This window comes from Lithobates pipiens, unplaced genomic scaffold, assembly GCF_037356315.1.
Source record: "Lithobates pipiens isolate NorthernLeopardFrog02 unplaced genomic scaffold, aLitPip1_a1.2 Scaffold_28, whole genome shotgun sequence".
NCBI lineage: Eukaryota > Metazoa > Chordata > Amphibia > Anura > Ranidae > Lithobates > Lithobates pipiens.
Genome location: NW_027507789.1, coordinates 37,706,924 through 37,732,677, shown reverse-complemented (window position 1 = coordinate 37,732,677; position 25,754 = coordinate 37,706,924). Strand labels below are relative to the sequence as shown.

Below are 25,754 nucleotides of genomic sequence, written 5' to 3'. Positions count from 1 at the left end.
GATAAGATCATTTAAAGCCCAACTCAAGGCTCTGGTATCCCCTCCACCATTTGTCCAACCCACCCATTGGAGCCACACTGCACCCACAAAAAGCAATATCCCTACTTTTTTGCTTTTTTATACTTAGTTATGAGTCTTCAGTCTCGAATCAGCTTTAGCTTGATGGATTTGTTTTTTTTCAGTCATGTACTTATCTAACATTATGTAATCTTTAGTAGTCTTGGTATAAAAGACTTTTGAGACTAAAGAAAGCTGAGTATCCAGATAGTCTTTGAAACAAGTGTTACAAGGTCTAAAGAATTGGCCATTGTACCAGGTCAAGTTCGGTTGCCTGAATTTCACATCCATCACATTTTTTTATGGTCTCCAGAGGTCCGCTTCATCCTCATCTTCTTGACAGTCCAAATGCTGCAGAGAATGGTACCATGCAATGGTGTGAAGTCACTCTCTACAGCATTCTCCTGTAAATCCAGGAAGCTATGATGCCCTAAACAGACAGAAAAAACAGCTTTAGCTTGATGGATTTTTTTTCTTCCATTCATGTAATTATCCAACATTATATTCTCTTTAGTAATCTAAAGTCTTTGATATAAAAAAAAACTCTTCTGAGATCAAAGAAAACTGAGTATCCAGATAGTCTTTGAAACAAGTGTAACGACAGACTACAGCATTGGCCATCATATCAGGTCAAGTTCGGTTTCCTGTGTTTTACATCTTACTCATTTTTTTATGGTTTACCTAAGATTAAGATGCTGTTTTGTTTTTTTTGCTGACTTCTTTGGAAGCTCAGTTGTTTACTGTCTCGTCGCCACAAGTCTTTGAAATAACTGCATCCTCCAGCTATTTGCAGATAAAGAGATCTTTTGACACATTACACATTGATAGGATTATTTACAGCCCAGCTCAAGGGTTGGGTATTCCTCTCCACTGTTTGTGCCTCCCACCCAATGTAACACCCCTGGACCCAAAACAAAAACGTAACTTTTACCTCTTTAGTCTGGACTAGCGATGTCAGAGGTCATCTTTGTCCTCTGTCTTATATTCTAAATGCTTCAGACAGTGGCACACCTTAATGGTGTGGAGTCACTCTATAAAAGAGGTTTTCGAAACTTTCTAAACAATGGACCAGTTTACTGTCCTTCAGACTTTAGAGGGGCCAGAGTGTGTCCAGTCGGGTTAGAAAATGTCTTGAAAAACAACATCTTAGGCCTGGTGGTCAGTGGGAGCAAAAAAAAAATGGCATCGCTCCTGTGGTCAGTAGCAAGAGGAATAGTGCCCTGTAATTGGTTTCAGTGGGAGGAAATGTGTCCCATTGTTGGCGGCAGAAATTATGCCCCACTGTTGGTGTCAGTAGAAGGAATAGTGCTCTGCTATTGGTTTCAGTGGGAGGAAATGTGCCCCATTATGATTATTTAAAGCCCAGCTCAAGGGTTGGGTATTCCTCTCCACTGTTTGTGCCTCCCACCCAATGTAGCACCCCTGCACCCAAAAAAGAAACACGTAACTTTTACCTCTTTAGTCTGGACTAGCGATGTCAGAGGTCATCTTTGTCCTCTGCCCCATTGTTGGTGTCGGTGGCAGGAATTAAACCACACTCAGTGGGAGGAATAGTGCCCCAAGGGTCAAATAAAGGATAGTAAAGGGCCGCATCCAGCCCATGGGCCACACTTTAGAGACCACTGCTCTATAGCATTCTCCAGGAAATCCAGGGAGGTGCCATGATGCCCTGGGCTTACAGAAAGAGGGAGGAATGATGCTGGGTATTATGCAATCCAAAAAAGGTGCAGCTCCGCATTACTGGATCGATGACCTTATAAGTCTGCCGGGGACAGCGTTGGCAATAGGGTGACTATAAAAACAATTTTTTAAATTATTTATATGAGGGCTCCTGGGGGGTCCCTTTTTTGTTTATTGCCCAAGCATAAATTTGGCTTTAAGCTGCTTCAGCATTAATAAAATATATTAAAAGGACTATTGTTCCTCTCTAAGACTGGAAATTACATTTATAATTTTTTTGTCTGTCACTACATTACATTCTGACTTTAGGTGGGTCCAGATTTAATGGAAACAATTACAATGGGCGCAGATACAGCGGTAACATAGTGATCACAAGGGGAAGAATTCTCAGCTTTGAAAATTCTGATGACATATTTTTAAAGTAGGAGCTGACAAAAGCCCCCCTCCAAGACCCTGCTGTTTGATAATAATGTCTGTTTTCCCCTCGGCTGCTTTGAAGTGGGATGGAAATGAGCTGTTACTGCTCACGGCGCCTCTGCTTGGAGATTAACTGCTATTAGGATGCTGGATCCTTTAAAGGCAAATAGACCTCTGATCAAAGCGGTGTTCCCAATTAACCGCTCATTACCTGTCTATCCTGATATAAAAGATCCTTCGCAATAAACACAAAGCGTGCTCAGCAAGGCCTTGTCGTCTTTGCTATTCAAAGGCACCTGTTAACTACTTAGCGGTGATGCAGACCGATAGCTCACAGAATATTTTTAAAAAATCTGCAAAAAGGAAGAGCGTAGATGTCCTTGATGACCTCTCGTTCTGAAGGTGCTGGTTCTCTGGCTGTCATGCTGATTCAGTGGCTTCAGCACTTTTTAAGTCATTGACCTGGAAAAAAAATATGCAAATCGGGCTTTTCAGCTTTACTTTGACAATACTAATCTTCATGCTGATCCTCAACCAGTGAATCAGGAGGGAAAACAGCCAGGGATGTCACTTTTTTTTAAGGTTAAAGTGGTGGTAAACCTCAGACATGAAATATGAACAAAGCTTATCCCTCTATGGTGGACTTAAAAGTTTATCTCACATTTGGGTCCAGAAAAGCAGAAATAGACAAAAACATTTTCTGTAATTTTTCATTATTTTTTTTTTTGGACCTAGATGCAGGCCCATTTACATCCACTTGCCTATACAATAACGTTCAACAATAGCATTCTTTTGGATCTGCCTGCAAAACTGGTGGATCTGATTGGACACCCCATGTAAAAGGACCCTTATAGAAATTAGCTACAGAGTAGAAAAGCCTGTCCCCTGCCAGCAGTGCCAGGACAAAGTCATCTAGCGCCCATGGCAAAGATGGCAAATGCCCTCACCCCAAAAGATGTATGAGCATCACGTGTCAGCAAAATCCCCCCCCCCCCCAAAAAATGTGGGTACTAATCCGCACACTTACCCCCTAAGCATAAATTCCCTTTTGCAAGCCACAATTCTCCCCAAACAAAAAAAAAACACATCTTCTGGTGCTTCAGGGATTAATATAAGCATTGGACCTGTCTCAGGCAATCATCAAGAGTGCTGACTATGTCCACCCTTTCCACCCCCCCCCCCCCCCTCCATTCGCAGAATCCATACTATCATTTCTCCCAATGAAACTTGCGCTTTGAGTAGGGCATAGGTGGAGGAATGAAAGGTCCACCTCTTCCACTCGGAGCGTTTTTTATTCATGCAAGTTTTAGTGGAGCCTCAATGAATGGAGGAGGTGGGCAGAAACGTCAAACATAATTGGCAGTCTTGACAAGGGCCTGAGACAGATCCACAGAGTTTATCGTCTAAGAACCAAAAAATTACATGTATAGGAATGGAACAACATTAAACTGTATATCTAAGCAAAACCATTTTTTTTGTGATAAATACAGATAGTGTAGGGGATGATATTAAGACCCCTATCAGTTTATTTCTTGCTGTGTCCTGTTGATGCGATTTCCCTCACTTCCTGTCTCAACGACACAACAGGAAGTGAGAGGACATTGTGAGCCGACTTCCCCTCCTTCAGGAACAGTCCTCAATGGAAGATTTCCCCTTCCCTTTCGTTCTTGAGATAACTCTAAAATGATAGACTTCCCTATTCTATCTTAGTAACAATGGTCACCAGGACAAAGCGAGAGGATGGAGCTCCCAAGTGGGAACACAGATATCACAGGGGTTCTAACTCTTCTTTACTCTTTCAAAATGAAAAAAGTTTTTGGTTTGGGTGCAATAAACAAATACAACTTTTTTTTTGCAGGCGCTGCCTGAAGGCCAGACCGCATCATGGGATACAGCAAAGGAGGACGAGAACCGCAACAAGAACAGATATGGGAACATTATCTCCTGTGAGTGTGACGCTAGCAGGCAGGATGGTGATTGTCTTTAACTTATCAGACCTTCTCATTATCAATACCACAGCTCACCTGTGCATGCGTTAAGTTGAAATATCTACATAGTGTGTCACCTTTTATGGCAAAAAGTAATAAAGTCCAGCTGAACATTCGGTTTATAATCCTGAATTCACATATATGTGGTGCGATTTTCATGCCAGTTTTCAGTGCGATTGTCAAAAGTAGTTGTTCAGCGGTTCAAGTGCAATTCAGATGCCATTCTGATATGACTCAGGAATGCCATTGTGAATACCCTTTCCTTCAATGCCAATTTAATACTGCTGCAATTTTCAATCTGCATTCATATGCTCTTCTCTACAAGACTGCCTTCTATTCACTTCTATGCAAATCTGTTTTCTAGCCACTTCTATGCAAATCAGCCTTCCAGCCACTTCTATGCAAATCTGTTTTATAGCCACTTCTATGCAAAACTGTCTATGAATCACATCCTATGTGAACAGTTATCTCAGAATGCCACTTTTTTCTATGCTGTGCGAGTTTGGAACGCATCGCTCCAAACTCACACAGGACCCGTTTTTTAACCGGAACCAAAATCGCACTGCATGGATGTGAATGTTCCTTCATAGGAAACAATGAGGTTTATTTATGAAAAGCAAATCCACTTTGCACTACAAGTGCAAACTACAAGTGTAAAGTGCACTTGAAATTGCACTGAAAGTGCACTTGGAAGTGCAGTCGCTGTAGATCCGAGGGGGACATGCAAGGAAGCTAAAAAAAACTGCATTTTAGCTTGCACATGATTGGATGATAAAATCAGCAGAGCTTCCACTCATTTCAGATCTACCCCTCAGATTTACAGCGACTGCACTTCCAGTTGCACTTTTAGTGCAATTTCAAGTGCACTTTACACTTGTAGTTTGCACTTGTAGTGCAAAGTGGATTTGCCTTTCGTAAATAACCCCCGGTGTATTTTCAGATGATATGTGAATCTCGGCCTTTCTGATCGCATCCAATCTGCGTCAGTGTGAACAGGGACTATGGGGGTACTTTGTACTACAAGTGCACTTGGAAGTAAAGTTGCTGTAGATCCAAGGGGGACATGCAAGGAAAATGAAAAAACAGCATTTTAGCTTGCACATGATTGGATGATAAAATCAGCAGAGCTTCCACTCATTTCAGATCTACCCCTCAGATTTACAGCAACTGCACTTCCGAATGCACTTTCAGTGCAAAGTGGAATTACCTTTCATAAATCAGCAAAATATGCTCAAAAAGTGCTCAATATCTTACAGCTTGTTTTCCTTAGAAAGCAGTCACAGCATGAGTAGAACAGCATGTCTCCTGCCAGCATGTTGCTCTCTGTGTTATGTGATCTCTATGTAAAGGTCCAAAACAGCATGCCGAGTCAGAACTATATAGAGTATCTGCAATCAGCAAACTCCTGCCCCCACTTATTGGAGAGTAAGGATGAGCTGAACACCCCACTGTTCGGTTCGCACCAGAACCTGCGAACAGACCTAAACTTTGTGTGAACTTTAGAACCCTATTAAAGTCTATGGGACTCGAACATTCAAAATCTAAAGTGCTAATTTTAAAGGCTAATATGCAAGTTACTGTCCTAAAAAGTGTATGGAAACCCGGGTCCTGCCCCAGGGGACATGGATCAATGCAAAAAAAAGTTCTAAAAACTGATGTTTTTTCGGGAGCAGTGATTTTAATAATGATTAAAGTGAAACAATAAAAGTGTAATATTCCTTTAAATTTCGTACCTGGGGGGTGTATATAGTATGCCTGTGAAGGGGCGCATGTTTCCGTGCTTAGAACTGTCCCTGCACAAAGTGTAATTTCTGCAGAAAAAAGTCATTTAAAATCACTTGCGGCTATAATGAATTGTCGGCTCCGTAATACAGAGAACACTCATTGAAAGTCATTGATAATAAAAAAAAAAATTTCCCCAAAATTCCCCCCAAAAAATGCAGTTTTTAAAACTTTTTTTTGCATTGATCCATGTCCCCTGGGGCAGGACCCGGGTCCCCAAACACTTTTTAGGACAGTAACTTGCATATTAGCCTTTAAAATTAGCACTTTAGATTTCTCCCATAGACTTGTACAGGGTGTTCCGCGGCTTTTTCGAATTTGCCGCAAACACCCCAAATTGTTCACTATTCGCTGAACAGGCAAACAGGCAATGTTCGAGTTGAACATGAGTTTGACTCGAACTCGAAGCTCATCCCTATTGGAGAGTTCTACGGTAATTATAACTCAACAGAGATCAAACATCCTTCTCTCTCAAGGGTTCTACAACATGCTGGTAGAGGACAGGCTTTTTTACTCAGGCGATGACTGCTTTCTAAACAAAACAAACTACAGTAAAACCTTGGTTTGAGAGTAACTTGGTTTGTGAGCGTTTGGCAAGACAAGCAACATTTGTAAATACATTTTGACTTGATATACAAGCTATGTCTTGATATAAGAGTAGTGTCATGTCACAACTGAGTATAAAAGAGAAGAGGGGAGCCTCTAAGTGTAGCAATATGGTTACATTTAATGAAGTTACAACGTTTAGCTGCACTTAGGAGGTTATTTATGAAAGGCAAATCTACTTTGCACTGAAGGTGCACTTGGAAGTGCAGTTGCTCTAAATCTAAGGGGAAGCTCTGCTGATTTTATCATCCAATCATGTGCAAGCTAAAATGCTGTTTTTTCTTTTCTTTGCATGTTCCCCTCGAATCTACAGCAACTTTACTTCCAAGTGCACTTGCAGTGCAAAATGGATTTTCCTTTAGTAAATAACCCCCTTAGTTACATGGTAGGTGAGGGGGAAAAAAGACACAAGTCCTTCAATTCCAACCTATGTGTGTGATTATATGTCAGTATTACATTGTAAATCCCTGTATGTTGCGGTCGTTCAGGTGCTTATCTAATAGTTTTAAGAAACTATCGATTCCCCCCCCCCCCCCCCACTGAGACCACCACCTGTGGAAGGGAATTTCACATCCTTGCCACTCTTACAGTAAAGAACCCTCTATGTAGTTTAAGGTTAAAGAGGAAGTAAACCCTGATGAGTTTACTTCCTCTTTCATTCCCTGTAAAGGCAAAGCATAATGGACTACTATGCATCGCATAATAGTCCATTATGTGTCACTTACCTGACACAGGAGCCAGCAAAGTCACCGCTGTCTCCTGTAGTTCCGAGCGTCCATCTTCATGGTGGGTCTCCGTGGGTCTCGCTGCTCTAGCGATGTGATTCGCCAGAGCAGCGATGACGTCATTCCCGCGCATGCGCACGGGAGCCGAGACTCGCGGCATTGCCGTCATCGACGATGCCCCGCTCAGTGCGCCTGCGCCGTAGATAGCGGTGCCCGTCTTCGGGCAAATATCTCCTAACCCGTATAGGTTTGGGAGATATTTCTTGGACCTACAGGTAAGCCTTAATCTAGGCTTACCTGTAGGTCAAAGTGGTTTGTAAGGAACAATCTAACTAACATTCCCCCATCCTCTTTTTCTGTGTCAGTGGCGGGTAGGTCCTCTATGATGCAGAAAATGTTTGCAGAGAACTGCTCTCTGCGAGAGTCTCCTGTGTGCTCATTTTGCTCAGTTTGATGATGTGCCCCCAGGAGCCATGTCCTTGGCCTCCTTAGTTAACATTAAGTGGGTTGAATGATGCTGGCCATCAGTAAACCTAGAGGTGGCCCCCCAAAAGATCTGTAGGTCAGCAATATAGCATGAGGAGTGTAGGTACTGCTTGTGGACTTTTATACCAAGAAAGGAATTTGGAAACATTCTCGAAGTTGGGTTCTAAACCTTATTTACTACTTGTTAAGAATATGTAAATGTTTAAATATCCATAATCTGGCCACAGTTCCACTTTAAATGCAAACCTGTTTTTTTTTTTTAAAAGCAAACACAGGTTTACTTAAAAAAAAAATGAATGTATATATTAAATATTTTATAAGCCTCTTCTTCTCTGTGACAATACTTTTTTTATTCTTTTACACACCAAACCTTTCTACCCTATTGCTGTGCGTGTTGGCTTTACTCCGTTATACTGTATTTTATATATACTTCTAGTGTTCTACATAATTCGATAGCAGCCATTTACACTCTGACCTCTATTACGTATCCCTCTCCACTTGTTTTCCACCTAAGTATCTGGAATTTGAAAAGTTGATTTCATTTGTAATGCCTGTGACTTTGCTTCTGACTTTGTTAGTAACTTTGCCAATGGTGACATGTGTCATTGTCAGTGAACCGCAAATGACAGCGAGAGTCGCTGATTCTTGGCTGTCAATTTGCAGTTGACCTTATTGTGACATCTCTGTGTCTTTTTCCCTCAGATGACCATTCCCGGGTGCGGCTACAACTGATAGACGGAGACCCGCATTCTGATTATATAAATGCCAACTACGTGGATGTAAGTTGAACTCTCCTATGTTCCCCAGAATCATGTGGGATTTCATTGTCTTTTGTTCTAAATATTGCTGATCTTTTTGTATGCAGGGCTACCATCGTCCTCGACACTACATTGCCACACAAGGTAAAGATAGTTTTTAGTTATGAAGTTAAAATTTATGTTGGCTTATGTTCATTTGTAATCTGTCAGTCCTTCAGGCAATGTCTAGGCAAAAAAAACGAATACAATACAATACATTTGTAATAGCATGTATTTAAAACAGTCTTATAAAGGGGACTGTGTAAAACATGAAATACTTTGCATTAACTGCAGCATATATTAGACATATGCATTGCTGAAAAATTATTTTGTTTTCGTTCCATTTGGGTTTTTTGGGGGCCATTCGTTATGATATTCGTAAATTAGAAAATCCGAAAATAAGAAAGAGAATCCAAAAATTTAAAGAAGAAGAACTAACTAACTAACTAATAATAACTATTAACCCCCCGGCGGTATTTCCGAGTCTGGCACGGGGTGGAGATTTTATACCAAAATCGGTAACCCCGAGCCAGACTCAGGACCGCATCGCTGAATGCAGGGAGAGTTTACTTACCTTCTCCCCTGGATCCAGTGATGTCCCCCCGCTGTGCAAGCGAGCCGTGCTTCTATCACGGAAGCCGAGCTCCGTTCCCTGCGAGCGTTGCGACGCACGGGGACGGAGAACGGCGCCAAATTAAAAAAGTGAAACACACACATTACATACAGTATAATGTAATCTTACAGATTACATTGCTGTATGTAATTATTTCACATCCCCTTTGTCCCTAGTGTTCTGCCCAGTGTCCTGCATGCAGTTTTATATTATAAAAACTGTTCTTTCTGCCTGGAAAATGGAGATTGTCCATAGCAACCAAAACTGTCCCTTTACATCAAAAATGGTTTTAGACCAGCTAGAAAACAGCGATAATTAATTAGAATCACTTGCAGAATTGAGCGATAGCAATTTGTGGGGAGATCCGTCATCAAATACTGAAAAGTAATGACAGTGACAATTCTGCAACTGAGCACATTTCAGTGTTTTTGATTTGATTATATTATTGAATATTTTTTATTATTGTTATATTATTATTTGGTATAATTATTTATAGTTATTTATTATATTATAATTTATGGTTTCATTTTTCAAACTTTATCATACCCGGAATGTCTGCTAGACTCTGGTTTGGACAGATTTAAGTGAGTTATTCCTAAGAATTACAGGACTACAATATAAAACGCCAAATGTTCATGCAAAATAATTGTACCGCTTTCAGCACCTAAAATCTGAAATAATCATACCGCCAGGGAGGTTAAATTATAGGTATTGGAATTTATTTTAAAATTTGTCTGTAAGTGAATGTAACGAATACGAATTTATTGAAAGTTACGAATTATCCAAAATAACGAATGCCACATCTAAACAAATGGAACAGAACAAATTAATAATATTTATAATAATAATAAAAAGTTCTGGGTTCTCTGGTTCAAATCCCAACCAGGACCTCAGCCGCATAGAGCTTGTATGTTCTCCCTGTGCTTACATGGGTTTGCTCCTACACTCGGTAGATTAACTAGCTCCTGTCTAAACTGGACCTAGTGTATGAATGAAAGATAGAGACAATAGTGTAAGTTCCTTGAGGGCTGATGTGAATTTAAAATATATATATAGAAATACTTTACTATGTCTAATTAAAAGGTAAACTGATCATCTAAAGTTAATGACATTTTGAGATATCCAGAAATGCCTCCGTGGACATCAGACTTCACTTGTCTAAGGCTATTCAGTTCTAAAAGGTACCATTAGCTGGGTGGCTACAAGGAACCGATACTTATTGCCTAAGGAGAGCAGTGCCAAGGTTTTTTGGCTACAGTTTATAAAAAGTGAAATAACTAAAAAAGATTGATGACCATAATAACCATTCCGATTTAGCTATCACTCTATAATATGCAATGAGTAAAAACCTTATTATTAATATTAGATTATAGTGCTCTCATTTTTTACAGTGCTGAATAAAGTAAGTGCTGTGAGGGTGATTAATATACATACATCAACATTTTTGGACCAAGGACTGCATATTTTTACATAGCACACAGATAAGGTGAAGACACGTCTACAAGCCAAAGCAATTGGTTGTAGAAACAAAATATGTGTAGCACCCCCTAGCTAGAGTGCTAGATTTTTGTTGTTAGTGTAGGTAGGTAAAATGTTCAGGCTTGGCTGGCACTCAAGCCTGTGTTTTTTTTTTTTTTTATCTGTGTCTGGGCAGAGACTCAGGATGGGCTGGATGACTCGCAGGCAGCACCTTTAATACCTCCCCCTACTTGGAGAAGATTCTAGAAGAATGGGAGTGGAGGTGAAGAAGAGTGGCCTGGAGTATTCATGGGGGCCCTGAGCAATCCCCAACAGATGGGTTGGCATGGGACAAGCCCCCTAGTTTGGAGGGTGGGGGGGTGGCCTTGGGTCTGGTAGCTCGGGTGAGGAAGGGACCCACTTCATAACACACAGAGGTGTCCTGACCAGTGGCACGGAAGCAGGTGTGGAAACAGCAGGAGGAGAACACTGACGGGCAAATCTCCAGGGAGGTAGACAACCTGCTGGCTGGTGAGTATTACAGTTGGAAGGAATGAAAGGCACCCTGAGAAGACTGGGTGAGAGCAGTCTGGGATGGATGCAAAGTCAGTCTGGGAGGACTGTGGGAAGAGTAGCCAGGAGGGCTAGTGAAATGGGCAGCTGAAGCCAGGTGGACTGGCAGTGCCTGAATTGGTGGTGCTGGGACCAATAGCCACAGAAGGACAGCTGGGCACTAGCACAAACAAGAGGCACTCGTCCCTGCCTGTAAAGGGCATTTGCTAACAAGTGGCAGGTGGCCCTGAGAATTCTGAGTTCAAGCAAGCATTGTGCTGGAGGAGCTGAGGGGTGTGCAAATAGCTGTACAGAAGAAGTTGTCCATGAAAAGTTCTAATAGAGTCAAGTGGGCAACCCATATTACCCTTTTCCCCATCAAAGTGAAACCCCCTAATAAAAATACAAAACAAAGCACTAGACTGTTCCTTGCCTCAAGTGTGCTGCGAAAATCTGGTGTGCCTGGCTGTGCAGGATGGGGGATCCCTTTGCAATTGCAGCTTCTTAGGGGTTGTGCTACATATGAAAAAACAGATAAGGTGACTATCTCTGCCTTGTCAGATAGTGGAAAAGCAACCAGTGTTAGATAAGTGGCTGAAAAGAACATCAGTTCCAAGAGTCCATGCTTGTTGGGTTTTTAAGGGAACCCATGACCAGCCTATAAGCATGCATGTATATTAACACATTCTTAACAAGCAATAAATAAGCTTTAAAACTAACTCTCATTGACCTCTGAAGCTGCAGGCACTTTGGAGCAATGAATCCTCAAAATCCTTTTCTCAGCAGCTAAACACACTCTGCTTTCTGACACTTGTTGCTTACCAGTTAAAATCTGTATTTTTTGCTAGAAAATTACTTTGAACCCACAAACTATATATACATATTTTACAGCAGCACAGACCCTAGAGAATAAAATGGCGGTAGTTGCAATATTTTTATGTATTTTTGGGGTAAAAAATACACTTCAATACATTTTTTTAAAAATAAACAGTAAAGTTAGCCTAACTTTAACCTCCCCCTATTTTGAGAAGATTATAGAAGAATGGGAGTGGAGGTGAGGAGGAGTTGCCTGGAGTATTCATGGGGGCAGTAAACAGTAGCCCAATTTTTTTGTATAATGTGAAAGATGATGTATCCAGAATTGTGCAGCTCTACTGTGTTTACAATAGAGATTATTAGAAAAATTGCAAAGTCAATGCTGGGAGGTAGCCCAGAGCTGCAGAGTAAGGCTAAAGCCAGTCATAGACGGTGTGATTTTCTTTTCTGCATCCATGGGTCCTGGACTGGAGAACACACAGTGATTATTGCTAGTGGCTATAGCTTCTGGCAATAATCGCATAAAAAATCTGACAGGGTGATTGTACCCAAGTTGATCGATCAATCAACTTGGGTACATTCAGCCTGCCCATACATGGTTAGAATCTTGGCTGGTTCCTGCTAAACTGGATGAGATTCGAAACCGCCTATGGCCGTCTTAAGTTTAAAGTTCTGTCTAAACTGCTTCTCCTCTGAAAAGCGATATGCATTCGGAATGCTTTTCAAAGTCTTTTGACAAGCAGTGAGGAGGTGATATGACACCTTCTCATCACCTCTTTTAACCCTATAATTTCCACACCAGCGTGCCACAACTGTGTACACTGCACATGGTTGATAAGTGTTTGCTGTGCTTCCCTATTCACTTGAATGGGTAGCGTGCAGCTCAGTTTGCACACCAAACACAACAGAGATTATGATTTTTGCCACAGGTGTCAAGCAAAGCATTGTGACCACAGCATGACTACAGACCTCTAAAATTGTCTTAACCACGCATTTTTAACGCCCCCCCCCCCCCCCCCAACTTCAAGTCTAAGTTATCTATTTTTGTGTGCACTGCTTTATTTGATCTTCCTTGGTTTCTTTTCCTGTTTAGGTCCTATGCAGGAAACGGTAAAGGATTTTTGGAGGATGATATGGCAGGAGAACTCAGCCAGTGTGGTCATGGTGACAAATCTGGTGGAGGTTGGAAGGGTAAGAAACAAAAAGTTTAATTAAAAAAAAAGTAAATTTTAAATACAATTTGCATAATATGTGGATGTGAATGCCTTTCAATGGAGCTAGTTCACACATGACCGGGGCGGCCGTATTGCTGTTTGAAAAAAGGGTCCTATGCTATTTTGGTTCTGGCTTAGGTGCGAATTCAGGTAAAAATGTGCACCAGAATCGCACTTTAACCGGTGAACAGAAACGCTCCAGACGACAAACCACAGCCCAACATGTGTGAACCCAGCCTAAAGTAGCCAACTTTTAAGACTGACAAGGGGAAACACTTTAGGGTATGGGACAATAACTTACGCTGGTATTTAGTAGAACTAGACAACAACACCTCAAGATGGCATTCCCAAATGAGGAACAAATCTAGACAATTTGGGTTTGATTTGCTAAAACCAGAGAGTGCAAAATCTGGTGTAGTTCTACATAGAAACCAATCAACTTTAAGGGTTTTTTTGTTTTTTGTCAAAGCTTAATTGAAAGCTGAAGTTGGAAGCTGATTGGCTACCCTGCACAGCACCAGATTTTGCACACTCCACTTTTATTAAATGGGTCATAGTTCTAAAACTAGAGTGAATAAAAATGCACCCAATCAGTTTCAAGATGTTATTTTTCCAGGGTGAGATAGAACAAGATGGAACATGATAGTTCACGAATGATTGGCTGCCCCATTGGTTTTATTTGCTATTGACTTTATAGCTGGATGTTTACATGCACTTTTGTAGGAATAATATCAGCATGTTAGGGGTTATTTTGTGACATTTCATTTTCATTAGGTGAAGTGTGTCAGATACTGGCCTGATGACACTGAAGTGTATGGTGACATCAAGGTGACCCTGATAGAAACAGAGCCATTAGCAGAATACATCATTCGGACATTCTCTGTGCAGAAGGTAGGTGTCTTTATACTATGATGAGTTATGTTTGAAATGTTTGAAATAATTGGGCCTCATTCATCATAGTATCTTCCTGAAACAATCAGTATTACCCTACAGCAGCCTATCAGATCCCCCTATTCAAACATATTACACATAATTACTAAAGTGTGGAGAGGGATTAGAGATTAGTATTTTATTGCTGTCTGTGCCCCCATTATGGAGATTCACCCTCTCTATTTGTCCTGTTTGCCATTATCATTAAAAGTAAAAGAAAATCCCAAATTTTGGGCTTTCCACATAAAGGTAAAAGAAAGGAAATCTTTCAATAGGGATGCTAGTTCTGGTGACCTTAGAGTCCCAAAGGGATTCCCTTAATTTGCAGAGATTTTCTCTCACTTCCTGTTTTGGCTATGGGACAGGAAGTGAAGGTAAATTTCCCAAATGGGACACAGATGGCAAAAAAAATGACAGGGGTTATAACCCTCCTTTACTCTATCCAAAATTAAAAAATATGTTTTGTCTATAGTTCTACATTAATTCATCCCTATACTGTACATGAAACAGGCAAACAGGCACATTTCCATGTGGCCTTATACTTCCAACAGTACATAATATCCTATTCTCCATCTCCTCCTAATTACCTTATCATTCTATTCTATATCTACCTTTCTGTTTTCCACTTTCCCATTGTCCTCATGCCACAGCTTTGGTATCTTCCGTCCTGATGTCCCTTCCCCTTCAGACAAAGCCCTCCTGTCTCACATCCTCTTATTCGTCTTTAGCGTACCAAACCATTAAGTCTATGCTGAGTTATGAACAACAAATGAAGCGTAGGGCTGGCATGATAGGGTGGAAATGGAAACAGAAAGCACAGAGTTAATTTGTTCAAAGGGAAATGTAGGAGGTTTACTTACATGATAGGCTGAGGAGACGTGGTGATGAGGAGGAGCGTAGGAGATTAGTCTGCAGAGAGGGGTTAGACTGTAACAGTTGGAAGCCTGGAAGCCATCCAATGGACGTCCCTTCCTCCCTCCCTGGTATTGGCTATATAGGAAGGAGGTGTATAGTTATTACAGGGTTAGGGTTGGCGATTGGAACCACTTGATGGGGTTGAATCTGTAGGGACCCATCAGTTGGTATGGTGTCCTCTGGTTGGTTGTGGTCCAATAATAGGGACCAGGTTGTGGTAGACCAGTAAGGTCTGTGGGTAAGTGGTAATGTCCCCAAGGCGTTATCTTGCGGCTGGGTGCATATATATTTGTTGTAATGTTAAATTGTTATTTATGGTTATTTTGTTTAATAAAAGGATTAATGGCCATTTAACTCCATTTCATGTTAAGTGTTTTATTGGGGTTAAAGGGTGGTGGGTCGTTTATTATGTAGAAGTTTAGGGGTAACCTTTGATCTACCCTAGTCACTTGTCTTCCAATCCCTTTTTCTCCCACCTCCTATTCCCCCCACCTCTTCCAAAAAAAAAAAAAAAAATTAGCCTCCCTTTGTGTGTGCCATACAACTATCCATTAAGTTGTTCAGTTAAACCAATGCATCAAATCAAAAATGAAAACAATTAGGTAGGTTAGATGATAAATGTTGACCGTTACTGCAAACAATTTGTGAAAGGATCATTAGTCCCAGCTTCATTTCGATCAATCAGCATTATATGTGTCCATCGAAGCACAAAATGATCGCTTTCACATTGACAGCTGACAGATTGTATTCAACTTTTGTCATTAAAAGTGATTGGGTCACTGTAGCAAAACTCACCAGGTTCTGTATCGAATGATGTTTTTTGACTTGATTAAGTCCACTCAGACCGAACAGCAAGTTGGAGGAAACACTAAGACCGCAATAGACAGTTATTACGTTGGACACTTTGATAAATGTGCTTCATCTGGAAAGATGTCTACACTATTGATATATGTGTTTTTTTTTTCTTTATGCTTAGCAGTTAGTTTGATAAATGAGGTCAATTATGTTCAGGAGACCACCTACTCTTTTTTTTTTCCAGAAAGGGTCACATGATATACGGGAGATTCGCCAGTTCCATTTTACCAGCTGGCCGGACCATGGTGTTCCATGTTATGCCACAGGCCTGTTGGGCTTTGTCAGGCAGGTGAAATTTCTCAACCCACCAGATGCTGGACCCATCACTGTGCACTGCAGGTATCCGCTATACTGGTTTTGTCATTAACCTCACCGACCTATCGCTTATTTATAAAGAGACCCTGTTGCCAGACCCTTCATTTCAGCAGAAATCTTATAAAATGATGTGCATTTAATGTATTTTAGGTGGGTTATTTACCTGTAAAAGCTCCCCTTGTAGAGACATCCAAAAACCCCAAGACTGCTACTGGGTGGCACCGTCTTGGATGTGATGTCAGTAGCCCCAGTAGACTCAGATCTGTCACCTATACGGATTGTAAATTTATATTTACCTGCTCTGTGTAATGGTTTTGCCCCAATTCTCCTCTTCTGGGGTCCCCCACCAGCACTCCTGGCTCCTCCTGCCTTCCGGGTACCCCACTTGCAAGTCACTCCCTGGGACTGCACACACACAGTGCAGCTCAGCCCAACCCCCTTCCCCCAATCGCTGGATTTGATTGACAGCAGCGGTAGACAATGACTCCTGTTGCTGTCACTGAGTCCATTAAGGAGGGAGAGAGAGAAAGCAGCGCCGCTGCTCTCGGGCACAGTGCTGGATCGAGATCAGGTTTAGGTAAGTATTAGGGCAGAGGTAGAGGGAGAGCTTCACCTAAAAACATTTTTTACCTTAATGCAGAGAATGCATTCACCCCTTCAGCTCCAGTAGGTTTTTTCTCCCTTCATGACCAGGCCAATTTTTTCTATTCAGCACTGCGCTAATTTAACTGGCAATTGCGCAGTTATGCAACTCTGTACTCAAATTAAATTCATAACATTTTGTTCACACAAGTAGAGCTTCTTTTTGGTGGTATTTGATCACCACTGTTTTTTTACATTTTTTTTATATAACTGAAAAAAGATTGAACATTTTGGAAAAAAAAAAACAATATTTTCTACTTTCTGTTATAAAACATATCCGATATAAAAAAAAAATCGAATTTATTCATAGATTTTGGACAAAATGTATTCTACTGCATGTCTTTGGTACAAATCCCAATAAATATATATTGATTTATTACCATTAAGTAGTACATTGCGGGTGGTCCGCAAGTTGTTAAGGCAAAAACCTTTAGCCTTTACAATCACTTTAAAGTAATAGTAAAGCCTTTTTTTTTTTAAATAACATTCATGTCATACTTACCTGCTCTATGCAATGGTTTTGCACACAGCAGCCAAGATCCTCCTCTTCTCAGGTACCACTTCGGCACTTCTGGCTCCTCCCTCCTGCTGGGTGCCCCCACAGCAAGCAGCCTGTTGTGGGGGCACCCAAGCAGGCATGCTACCGACCTGCAACTCTGTGTGGTCATTCACACATGGAGCTATTGACTCACTGGCTATGATTGACAGACACGGGAGCCACTTGCTTCCGCTGCCGCCAAAAGCCAATCAGGAGTGCGAATCCCCCGAGAGGCTATGCTCTCGTGGACATCGCTGGATCTAGATGGGGCCCAGGTAAGTTTTAGGGTGGGCTGGGGGGGCTACTGCATGCAGAAGGGTTTTTACCTTCATGCATAGAATGCATGAAGGTAAAAAACCTTGTGCTTTTACAACCGCTTTAAGTGCGTAAGTGTTCCCTTCTGGTTTTCCCCCAGTAGCTACATAAAAACATATGTGAAGAGGAAGCGAGAGGTGGAAGAGCTGGGTCAGCACAGACAGTAATTAGATACACTAATGCCGTGTATACACAACCGGACTTTCCGGCAGACTAGGTCCGGCGGTCTTCCCGACTGACTTTTCAGCGGAGTTCTGACTGACTTTCTCAACGAACGGACTTGGCCACACACTATCACACCAATTCGAACTTGATGACGGACTAGAATAAGGAAGTTCATAGCTAGTAGCCAATAGCTGCCCAGCTGCCCTAGCGTCGGTTTTCATCCATCAGAGTAGCATACAGACGAACAGATTTTTAGACCGTACTCAAGTCCGTCGGAAAGATTTGAAACATGTTCTAAATCTAATCTATTTTAAATACTTAATTTATCTATATGTTTACCTGCAATTTTTAAGTTGGTGACAGGGTCTCTTTAATTTGTATTACTTTGCTTGCATAGAACTCTTCCTTATGCCATCAGATGTTCACTGAGCCTCAAACCAATAAATGCACCCTATGAACCCAGTTTGTAAAAATAATGCATTTAGACCTCCAAATGCACCCAATACTGATTACGAACCTCAGCGGGGGGTTCCCAGTGAGTAGCTGCAGGAGGCATCCATTGAAATGGAGGCTGTTAGCTCCAATAGCTAACTGCAGCCACTCACATGTAAATCCTTCATACAGCCATCACATATGAGTGGCCTCGTATAGCTGCAAGAGCCGTACGCCACCAATTGCTTTCAATAGGGGCTGACTCCTGCAATTAATCACGGGAACTACCGCTGAGGTTTTTGCATGCAATCGGGGTCAAGTGCATTTGCAGGTGTGAATGTACCCTAATGCCACGTACACATGACTGGATTTTTCAGCGGACTTGGTCCGGTGGACTGGAATCCGTCGGACAATTTGATCGTGTGTGGGCTCCAGTGGACTTTTTCTTCCCAAAAGTATGGCGGATCTAGAAATAAAACTTGCTTCAAATCTTTCCAACAGACTCGAGTCCGGTCAAAAAATCTGGTCTAAAACCGACGCTAGGGCAGCTATTGGCTACTGGCTATGAACTTCCTTATTCTACGTCATCACATTTGAATCCGTCTGACTTTTGGAGTGATCGTGTGTGGCCAAGTCCGTTCGTTTGAAAGTCCGACGGACCTGAGCTGCAAAGACCGTCGGATTCTCCGCCGGACCAAGTCCGTTGAAAAGTCCGGTCCTGTGTACGTGGCACAAGGCAACTGTTGATGCCAAATATTGCTTCCCCTTTGTCTCTTGTCCTTCTACATACATTATGAACTTTTTTGCAGGCTTGTTATGCCTGTGCTCATTCTTAGTACATACCTCCCAACATTTTGAGATGGGAATGAGGGACACTTACTAACAAATGTAGGTAGGCATAGGACACGCCCCCTGTCACACCCCTTTAAAGGAGAATTAACCAAAAATAAGGTTAATTAAATCCACAAGGACTTTTTTTTTACCACTACTATTCCTTTATATTGGCTTTTAAAATGTACAAATGTAGCAATTGAGAAATGTAATAATAGGTTGGGAAACACTTTTTGAAAGGTAAAAAGTGCATTTTATATACAACTATATAGATCAGACCAAATTGAGGGACAAATGATGGGGAAAGAGGGACATAGCTCCAAATCAGGGACAGTCCCTCGAAATCAGGGACAGTTGGGAGCTATGTTAGTATTTGTCTAACTGTTATAGCTCCAAATGTTTTCCCTTTTTTGTAGTAGAAGGGAAGATTTCTATATAAATCAATAGTAATAGTAAAAATTGCATCACTAATACAACTAATAATAATTCACTGCCAGCATCAGAGCTCCCCAAACTTGTTTCAGCTTGTGGACAACAATCATTTATCCCCAGCAGTTGGGAGCTGCATAAGGGAATTGGTTTAATAAGTAAATACGTCTTAACAAAAGCCAACTGATTTGATATTTCTTAACAGATGCCATCATCACTTATTGCGGGATGCGCATTAGAATGCAAAGCAAATTTATTTGCCAAGTGACATTTCTATGAGAAATTGCTGTAGCATCAGGCTGCATTAACAGTCAGTGATGTACATTGCCTATCAAGCATACTTTTTTGTCTTATGCGTATGCTGTAGAACATTTGGAGTTGTAATTGTGGTTTGCATTGAAAAGGACACATTTTATTTGAATTTAATGTGTTGGTAGATGTAAAAAATGGAGCCAACTCTTTTGAATTTTTCTGCATGTATGTGGTTGATGCAGAGTTAAAAAAAAAATAAAAAAAAATCTAAACACAAGAAAAAAACATTTAATATATTGCTATCCTTAGATGTGGTGGCTGCATTTGTTTTCTTCTTCTGGATTCTTCTGGATTTTTTCTGTTAATTTTCACCTGCTAATCCTGCCAATAACATAATTCCTGTACTAAGACAAAGCATACTCACTGTACTGTACCTATAGAGAAGTGTTGTTACCAAAAAACAAGTGGTTGTAAACCTCAAACATGAAATATATACAATGCATATCCCTCTATAATGTATACTTGTTTCAATCTAGAGCACGAAGTGTAATTTCTGTCTGCTGCTCCGATCCTTTGCTATCAGCATAATCATTTCAGACAAGTTTTCCTGACACCAATGGGGTGCTATAGACGCCTTTCACACTGAGGCAGTTTTCAGGCATTCTAGCGCTAGAAGTAGCACCTGAAAACCACCTCCCATGCTCGAATGTGAAAGCCTGAGTGCTTTCACACTGGAGAGGTGTGCTTGCAGGAGGTTAGAAAAAGTCCCGCAAGCAGCATCTTAGGCCCCTTTCACACTTGTGCGACTTGTCCTGGGACTTGGGACTGCAAAGGTCCAACTTTGAGGAGACTTGAGGTTCCTAGATCAAAATCGCGTCAAAGTCACCCCTACACCACCCCTGCCCATTGCAATGAATGGGCAGCGCTTCCGAAGACCCTGAAAAGTGCTTCCGAAGTGCTGAAACAAAGGCATTTTTAACCCTTTATTTGGGGTTAAAAGCGCCCACCTAGCAGCAGAAAAGCGCCACTTAAACAGCGGTAGAGCAAGGCTAAAATGAGCAGCGCTTTACCGCTAATGCACGGGTGTGAAAAAGGTCTTACTAAAACTGGAGAGAGCAAAATCTGTCGCAGCTCTCCATAGAAACCAATCAGCTTCCAGGTTTTTTGTCAAAGCTTTTGAAGTTTGGGGCAGTGCCATAGAAGATATATAAGATCCCCATTCATAGTGGTGCACTTTTGTAGTTTGTAGTATACCCATGCCATGTTGTGCGTGGGAAGCACAATATACAGTTGGGAGAGTCTTTGCGCTGTGTTCGTGAGCTATGTAGTATGGACTCGAGGTCATTATCCCACAGCTCAAAATCTATCGGACCCACATCTTGCTCCCATCTCTCTTTGGCATTATAAGAGTAACCTTCTAAGTAGGACGGCAATAGCATTTCATAGCAATTAGAAATAAACCCCTTGATGTCTTGCACAGACTGAACATATCAAAACACTGGTGTGGGAGACTGAGACCAGTCAGCCGATACACACCGGGAGTGAACGGCATGCTGGAGGTAGTAAAAGTACATTGTGGAGGTGGAAGACAGCACACAAGTCCTCAAAGGACCAGATCAATCCATTTTGAAAAATCTGCCTCAAATGAGTGGTGCCCCATTGTGTCCACATCCCTGCACATGGCAGGTTCACTAGTTCCTTATGCATGGAATTATACCAGAATGGATTGTAGTCTGTGAATTCCATACTGCTTTGTATAGACCACACCTTTAACCAGATTTTTTGAAGCAGAGAATATGTGTAATACTGCCTGTTAGAAGTAATAAAACATGAGGATTCTAGGTCCCCCTGGATGTCCTGTGTTTTCATGTGAAATCGCATAATGGATAATGCAGATGGGGACAATGAGCTTGTGGAATTAGTTCTGAGAATGCCCCGACCAGGTGCTGTAATTGTGCCACTAGGTAATATAACCATGGTTTAGGCACAACCGCGGCCCCCCACACACCCACATCCTTGGGCCGCTGGAGCTGTTATAGTTTAAGCCTCTGGGATTTATCCATTCCATAGCAAGGATCGAAAAATTGTATTAACACGTCTGAAAGTACCCTATTTTTCGGCGTATAAGACAACCTTTTACACTTAAAAAAAACACGCTAAAAAGCAGGGATCGTCTTATATGCCGGGTATAAAATGCAGCCCGATGTATGTCAGCCCACCAGATGTGCGGTAATACTGTATGTATTCGGCTACATACAGTATACACCACCGAGTCAATGTATTCTATTAATGAATACAGAGCATGCTCAGACTGGAGAAACAACCTCTGCCAATCCAAACAGGCTACATACAGTAGTCTGAGCAGGCTTTGTATTCATTAATAGAATATATGGCTCACCGTGATTGGCTCAGGGCGGTATGGCCCCAGCAAGAAGAAGGAAATAAAGGAAGTATGAAGCCTCGGAAGGGAGTTTGTATTATACACTGAGTATAGGCAAAAAATCATTTTTATGAGATTTGGGGCAGTAGGGCAGACTTAGCCCAATTGATCGTTAGACCAGAGTATGATCCAAAGGAGGTGGTGACTGTCATGACCGGTCTAAGGGAGGTGTCAGTGTCCCCAAGAAACAGCATGTCGACTCGTTAGCATAAAGGGTCTTTTTTTTCTTTTTATCTAATTGTCTGCATGTATTATAGCTGCCAGATACTTATTCAAGTGTGTGGCTAGTATTTTTGCCAGGATTTTAGGAATAAAGATTTCTTGTAAAATTGAGGGACCCCATCTCAAGTTTTACATTGTGGCATAAAGCCAAACTCCAGCCAAATGCAAAAATATAGGAGGATAGGGAGAGGAAAACAATGTTAGTTATGGCTTTCTAGGGATAACATGGGGTTAATCAGAAGTTAAGGAAAGACTTTATTAAAAATAAATAAATTAGTAAATCAATCAATAAATATATCAAATTTTATCTTCGGGTTTGCTTTGCTTCAAAGTAAACAGAAGATACACTGTACAACTCTGCGCCTTTGGTCCCCGTGACTGTACTCTGGATTTCTGGTTCTGCTCATACTTATCCAACCGCACCTTTAGTGTTACTTACAACTTTTCTTCCTCTTCTCCTCTTCCTTTCTTTGTTGGAGCCCCCCAAGGTTCTGTTCTTGGACCTCTTCTATTTTCAATCTACACCGCCTCCCATGGCTTCCAATACAACTTCTACGCTGACGGCACCCAGATCTATTCTCTACCCCTCAGCTCACTCCCTCAGTCTGGATGCCACACCACTTTCTCAAACTCAATCTATCCAAACCAAATTTATAATTATTCCTCCCCCATGTGCTCCTTTCTCTGGTCTTTCTGTCAAAATTGATGGCACAACTATAAGCCCATCCCCGCATGTCAAGGTTCTAGGTGTAGTCCTCTTTCTAACCAATGACACAACAAAGCTCTTAATTCCCTCCCTGGTCATCTCTCGCCTCTACTACTGCAAATCCCTTCTCATTGACTTACCTCTACATAGTCTATCCCCCCTTCAGTCCATCATGAATGCTGCTGCCAGACTCATCCACCTTACCAACCGCTCAGTGTCTGCTACTCCTGTCTGTCAATCCCTCCACTGGCTTCCGCTCACCAAATTATATTCAAAATACTAAAAACTACTTGCAAAGTCATCCACAACTTAGCCCCCAGCTACATCACTAACCTGGTCTCTAAATACCTACCTAATCGTTCTCTTCGTTCTTCTCAAGACCTTCTGCTCTCTAGCTCCCTCGTCACCTTCTCCCACACTTGCCTCCAGGACTTTTCCAGAGCCTCTCCAATCCTATGGAATACATTACCCCAATCTGTCCAATTATATCCTACTCTATTAGCTTTTAGACCATCCCTGAAAACCCTCCTCTTTGGAGAAGCCTATCCTACCCACACCTAACAACTGTAATTTCATTTTCTCCATCAGCTCATCACTTACAGTTATTACCTTTTGTTCCACTTGACTCTCCCTTCTAGATTGTAAGCTCTAAAGAGCAGGCCCCTCTGATGCCTCCTGTATTGATTTGTATTGTAAGTGTACTGTCTGTCTTCATGTTGTAAAGTGCTGTGCAAACTGTTGGTGCTATATAAATCCTGTAAAAAAAAAAATGATCTGCATCTAAAATACAATGTACCAGCTTTTATACATTTTGTTTATAAGGACTAAGCAGAAACATCTATTTCAGATGATGAGAAAAACACATTGGGACCTTAGCTGTCTGGTCAGCTATACCCATGAGCAACAACCTAATGGGCAAGGATTCTAGAGGGGGCTTCTAGGAGTCATGCCTGTGATTGTTAGGGTCTTGCAATGTCTCATGGGACTTGTAGTTTCAAAACAGCTGGAGAGCCGAGGTTCTCTACCCCTGGTTTAGATTGTACAAATAACTTTATGTCCTAGGTCTCTAATTGGTTAAAACACAATTGACCCAAAGCCATTATAATATACTTTCATGTGATTAGCAGTGACATTTCCAATATCCTGTACAGGAAGTTTTGCATACTACTCAAAATGGAGACACTGAGCTCAATTCACCAACCCTAAAATAGCGCACCTAAATAGCACATGCAGTACTATTCAAAAACATTGTAATGCTTTAAAAAAAAGTTCCTAAAATGCCACATGCGCTATTCCCTATGGTGCGGTATTTTAGTTTTAAAATTTGTGATCTTCTCTGCACTGATTAGCTGGTTGTTAAGGAGCCAGCACTCCTGGCGTCCCTAACAACCAGTGACTCCTCTCTACTGTCAGCTGAGGATTCCTGGCTTCCCGGCTGACCGCAAAATGTAAACAAAGGAGCAGGGACGTTAAAAATTAGACATGTGCTCAACCAAAAAATGTGTTTTGTTTCCTTTTCATTTCTTTTTTTCGTTTATCCGATCAATCGTTATGATTGGCATTTGTTACTTCAGATTATTCGTAACTTATGATGCATTTGTATTTGTTACATTCGCTAACAGTAACTTTAGTCAAATTTGAAAGGAAATTCCAATAAAAATGTAAATCTAATCTATCCCAAATTAGCTGTTTTGGTGCAGAGACCTGAATGGGAGAATTACTGACTTCAGCTATTTTACCTATATTTTAATAGTTTATAATAATAATAATAATAAAAACTATAATAATAGTTAATGATTTATTTATTCGTTAAACTCGTAAGGGTGGAATCATTTTTCATTCTTTCAGATTTTTGTATTTTCGTTCTTTTGGTTTTTGTTCTTTTCCGGTTTTCGTTTTTTCAGATTTTTGTTCTTTACGATTTTCCTTCTTTCTGGCAATTCGTTTTCATATGCATTCGTCTAGAGTCTTTCGTACATTGCATATGTCTATTAATAACCCCCATACTGAATCTTAAGGGGGGTCCATGCCAATAAATCATAAAAAATGGGGTGAGGTCCCCCCAAAATCCACGTAGAAAAGGGGGGCAAGCATGTGGCCACCCCTCCTGAACCATACCAGGCCACATGCCTTCAACATGGGGGGGTACTTTGCACCTTGTCCCCGTGTTGATGAAGGCAATTTACCCTTTCCCACAGCACTTCCCCTGTGGGGGTCAGTGGGTGGAGGGCTTATTGGAATCTGAAAACCTTCTTTAACAAGAACCCCAACCCACGCACACATGATTGAGTAATAGATACTTAAAAGACCATCACTTATTTAACACATCTATTCATTTATTTATTTATTAGTGAATTTAAAATCTCTATTTAGTACTAGCTTATGCAGTATTTACTGCATGTTTCTTATTTTTGCAGTATATACCGAATACACTGATGCCAAATTGATATTTTATATATTGCATGTAATATTTGGATCAAATGAGTCATGTGATCCAAATATCACATGCAATATTCCTTTGTACAGTGATCTCACTATGTTTTTGCAGAGTTTTTGCTTTTAAATGCAAAACGAGG

At 41.2% G+C, this 25,754-nt stretch overlaps 1 protein-coding gene across 13 annotated transcripts in view; it reads left to right on the top strand.

Annotated features, from left to right (window-relative positions):
* PTPRT (protein tyrosine phosphatase receptor type T) overlaps positions 1 to 25,754 on the top strand; it is a 654,130-nt gene that overhangs the window by 563,509 nt on the left and 64,867 nt on the right. For 9 of the 13 annotated variants that reach the window (XM_077459099.1, XM_077459105.1, XM_077459107.1 and 6 more), the window contains 6 exons: positions 4,013 to 4,127; positions 8,444 to 8,520; positions 8,607 to 8,643; positions 13,071 to 13,168; positions 13,966 to 14,082; positions 16,076 to 16,230. In XM_077459099.1, the coding sequence (XP_077315225.1) occupies positions 4,013 to 4,127; positions 8,444 to 8,520; positions 8,607 to 8,643; positions 13,071 to 13,168; positions 13,966 to 14,082; positions 16,076 to 16,230 (599 nt within the window). The remainder of the gene's footprint in view (positions 1 to 4,012; positions 4,128 to 8,443; positions 8,521 to 8,606; positions 8,644 to 13,070; positions 13,169 to 13,965; positions 14,083 to 16,075; positions 16,231 to 25,754) is intronic. The other 4 variants (XM_077459100.1, XM_077459110.1, XM_077459108.1 and 1 more) reach the window with 1 other exon arrangement.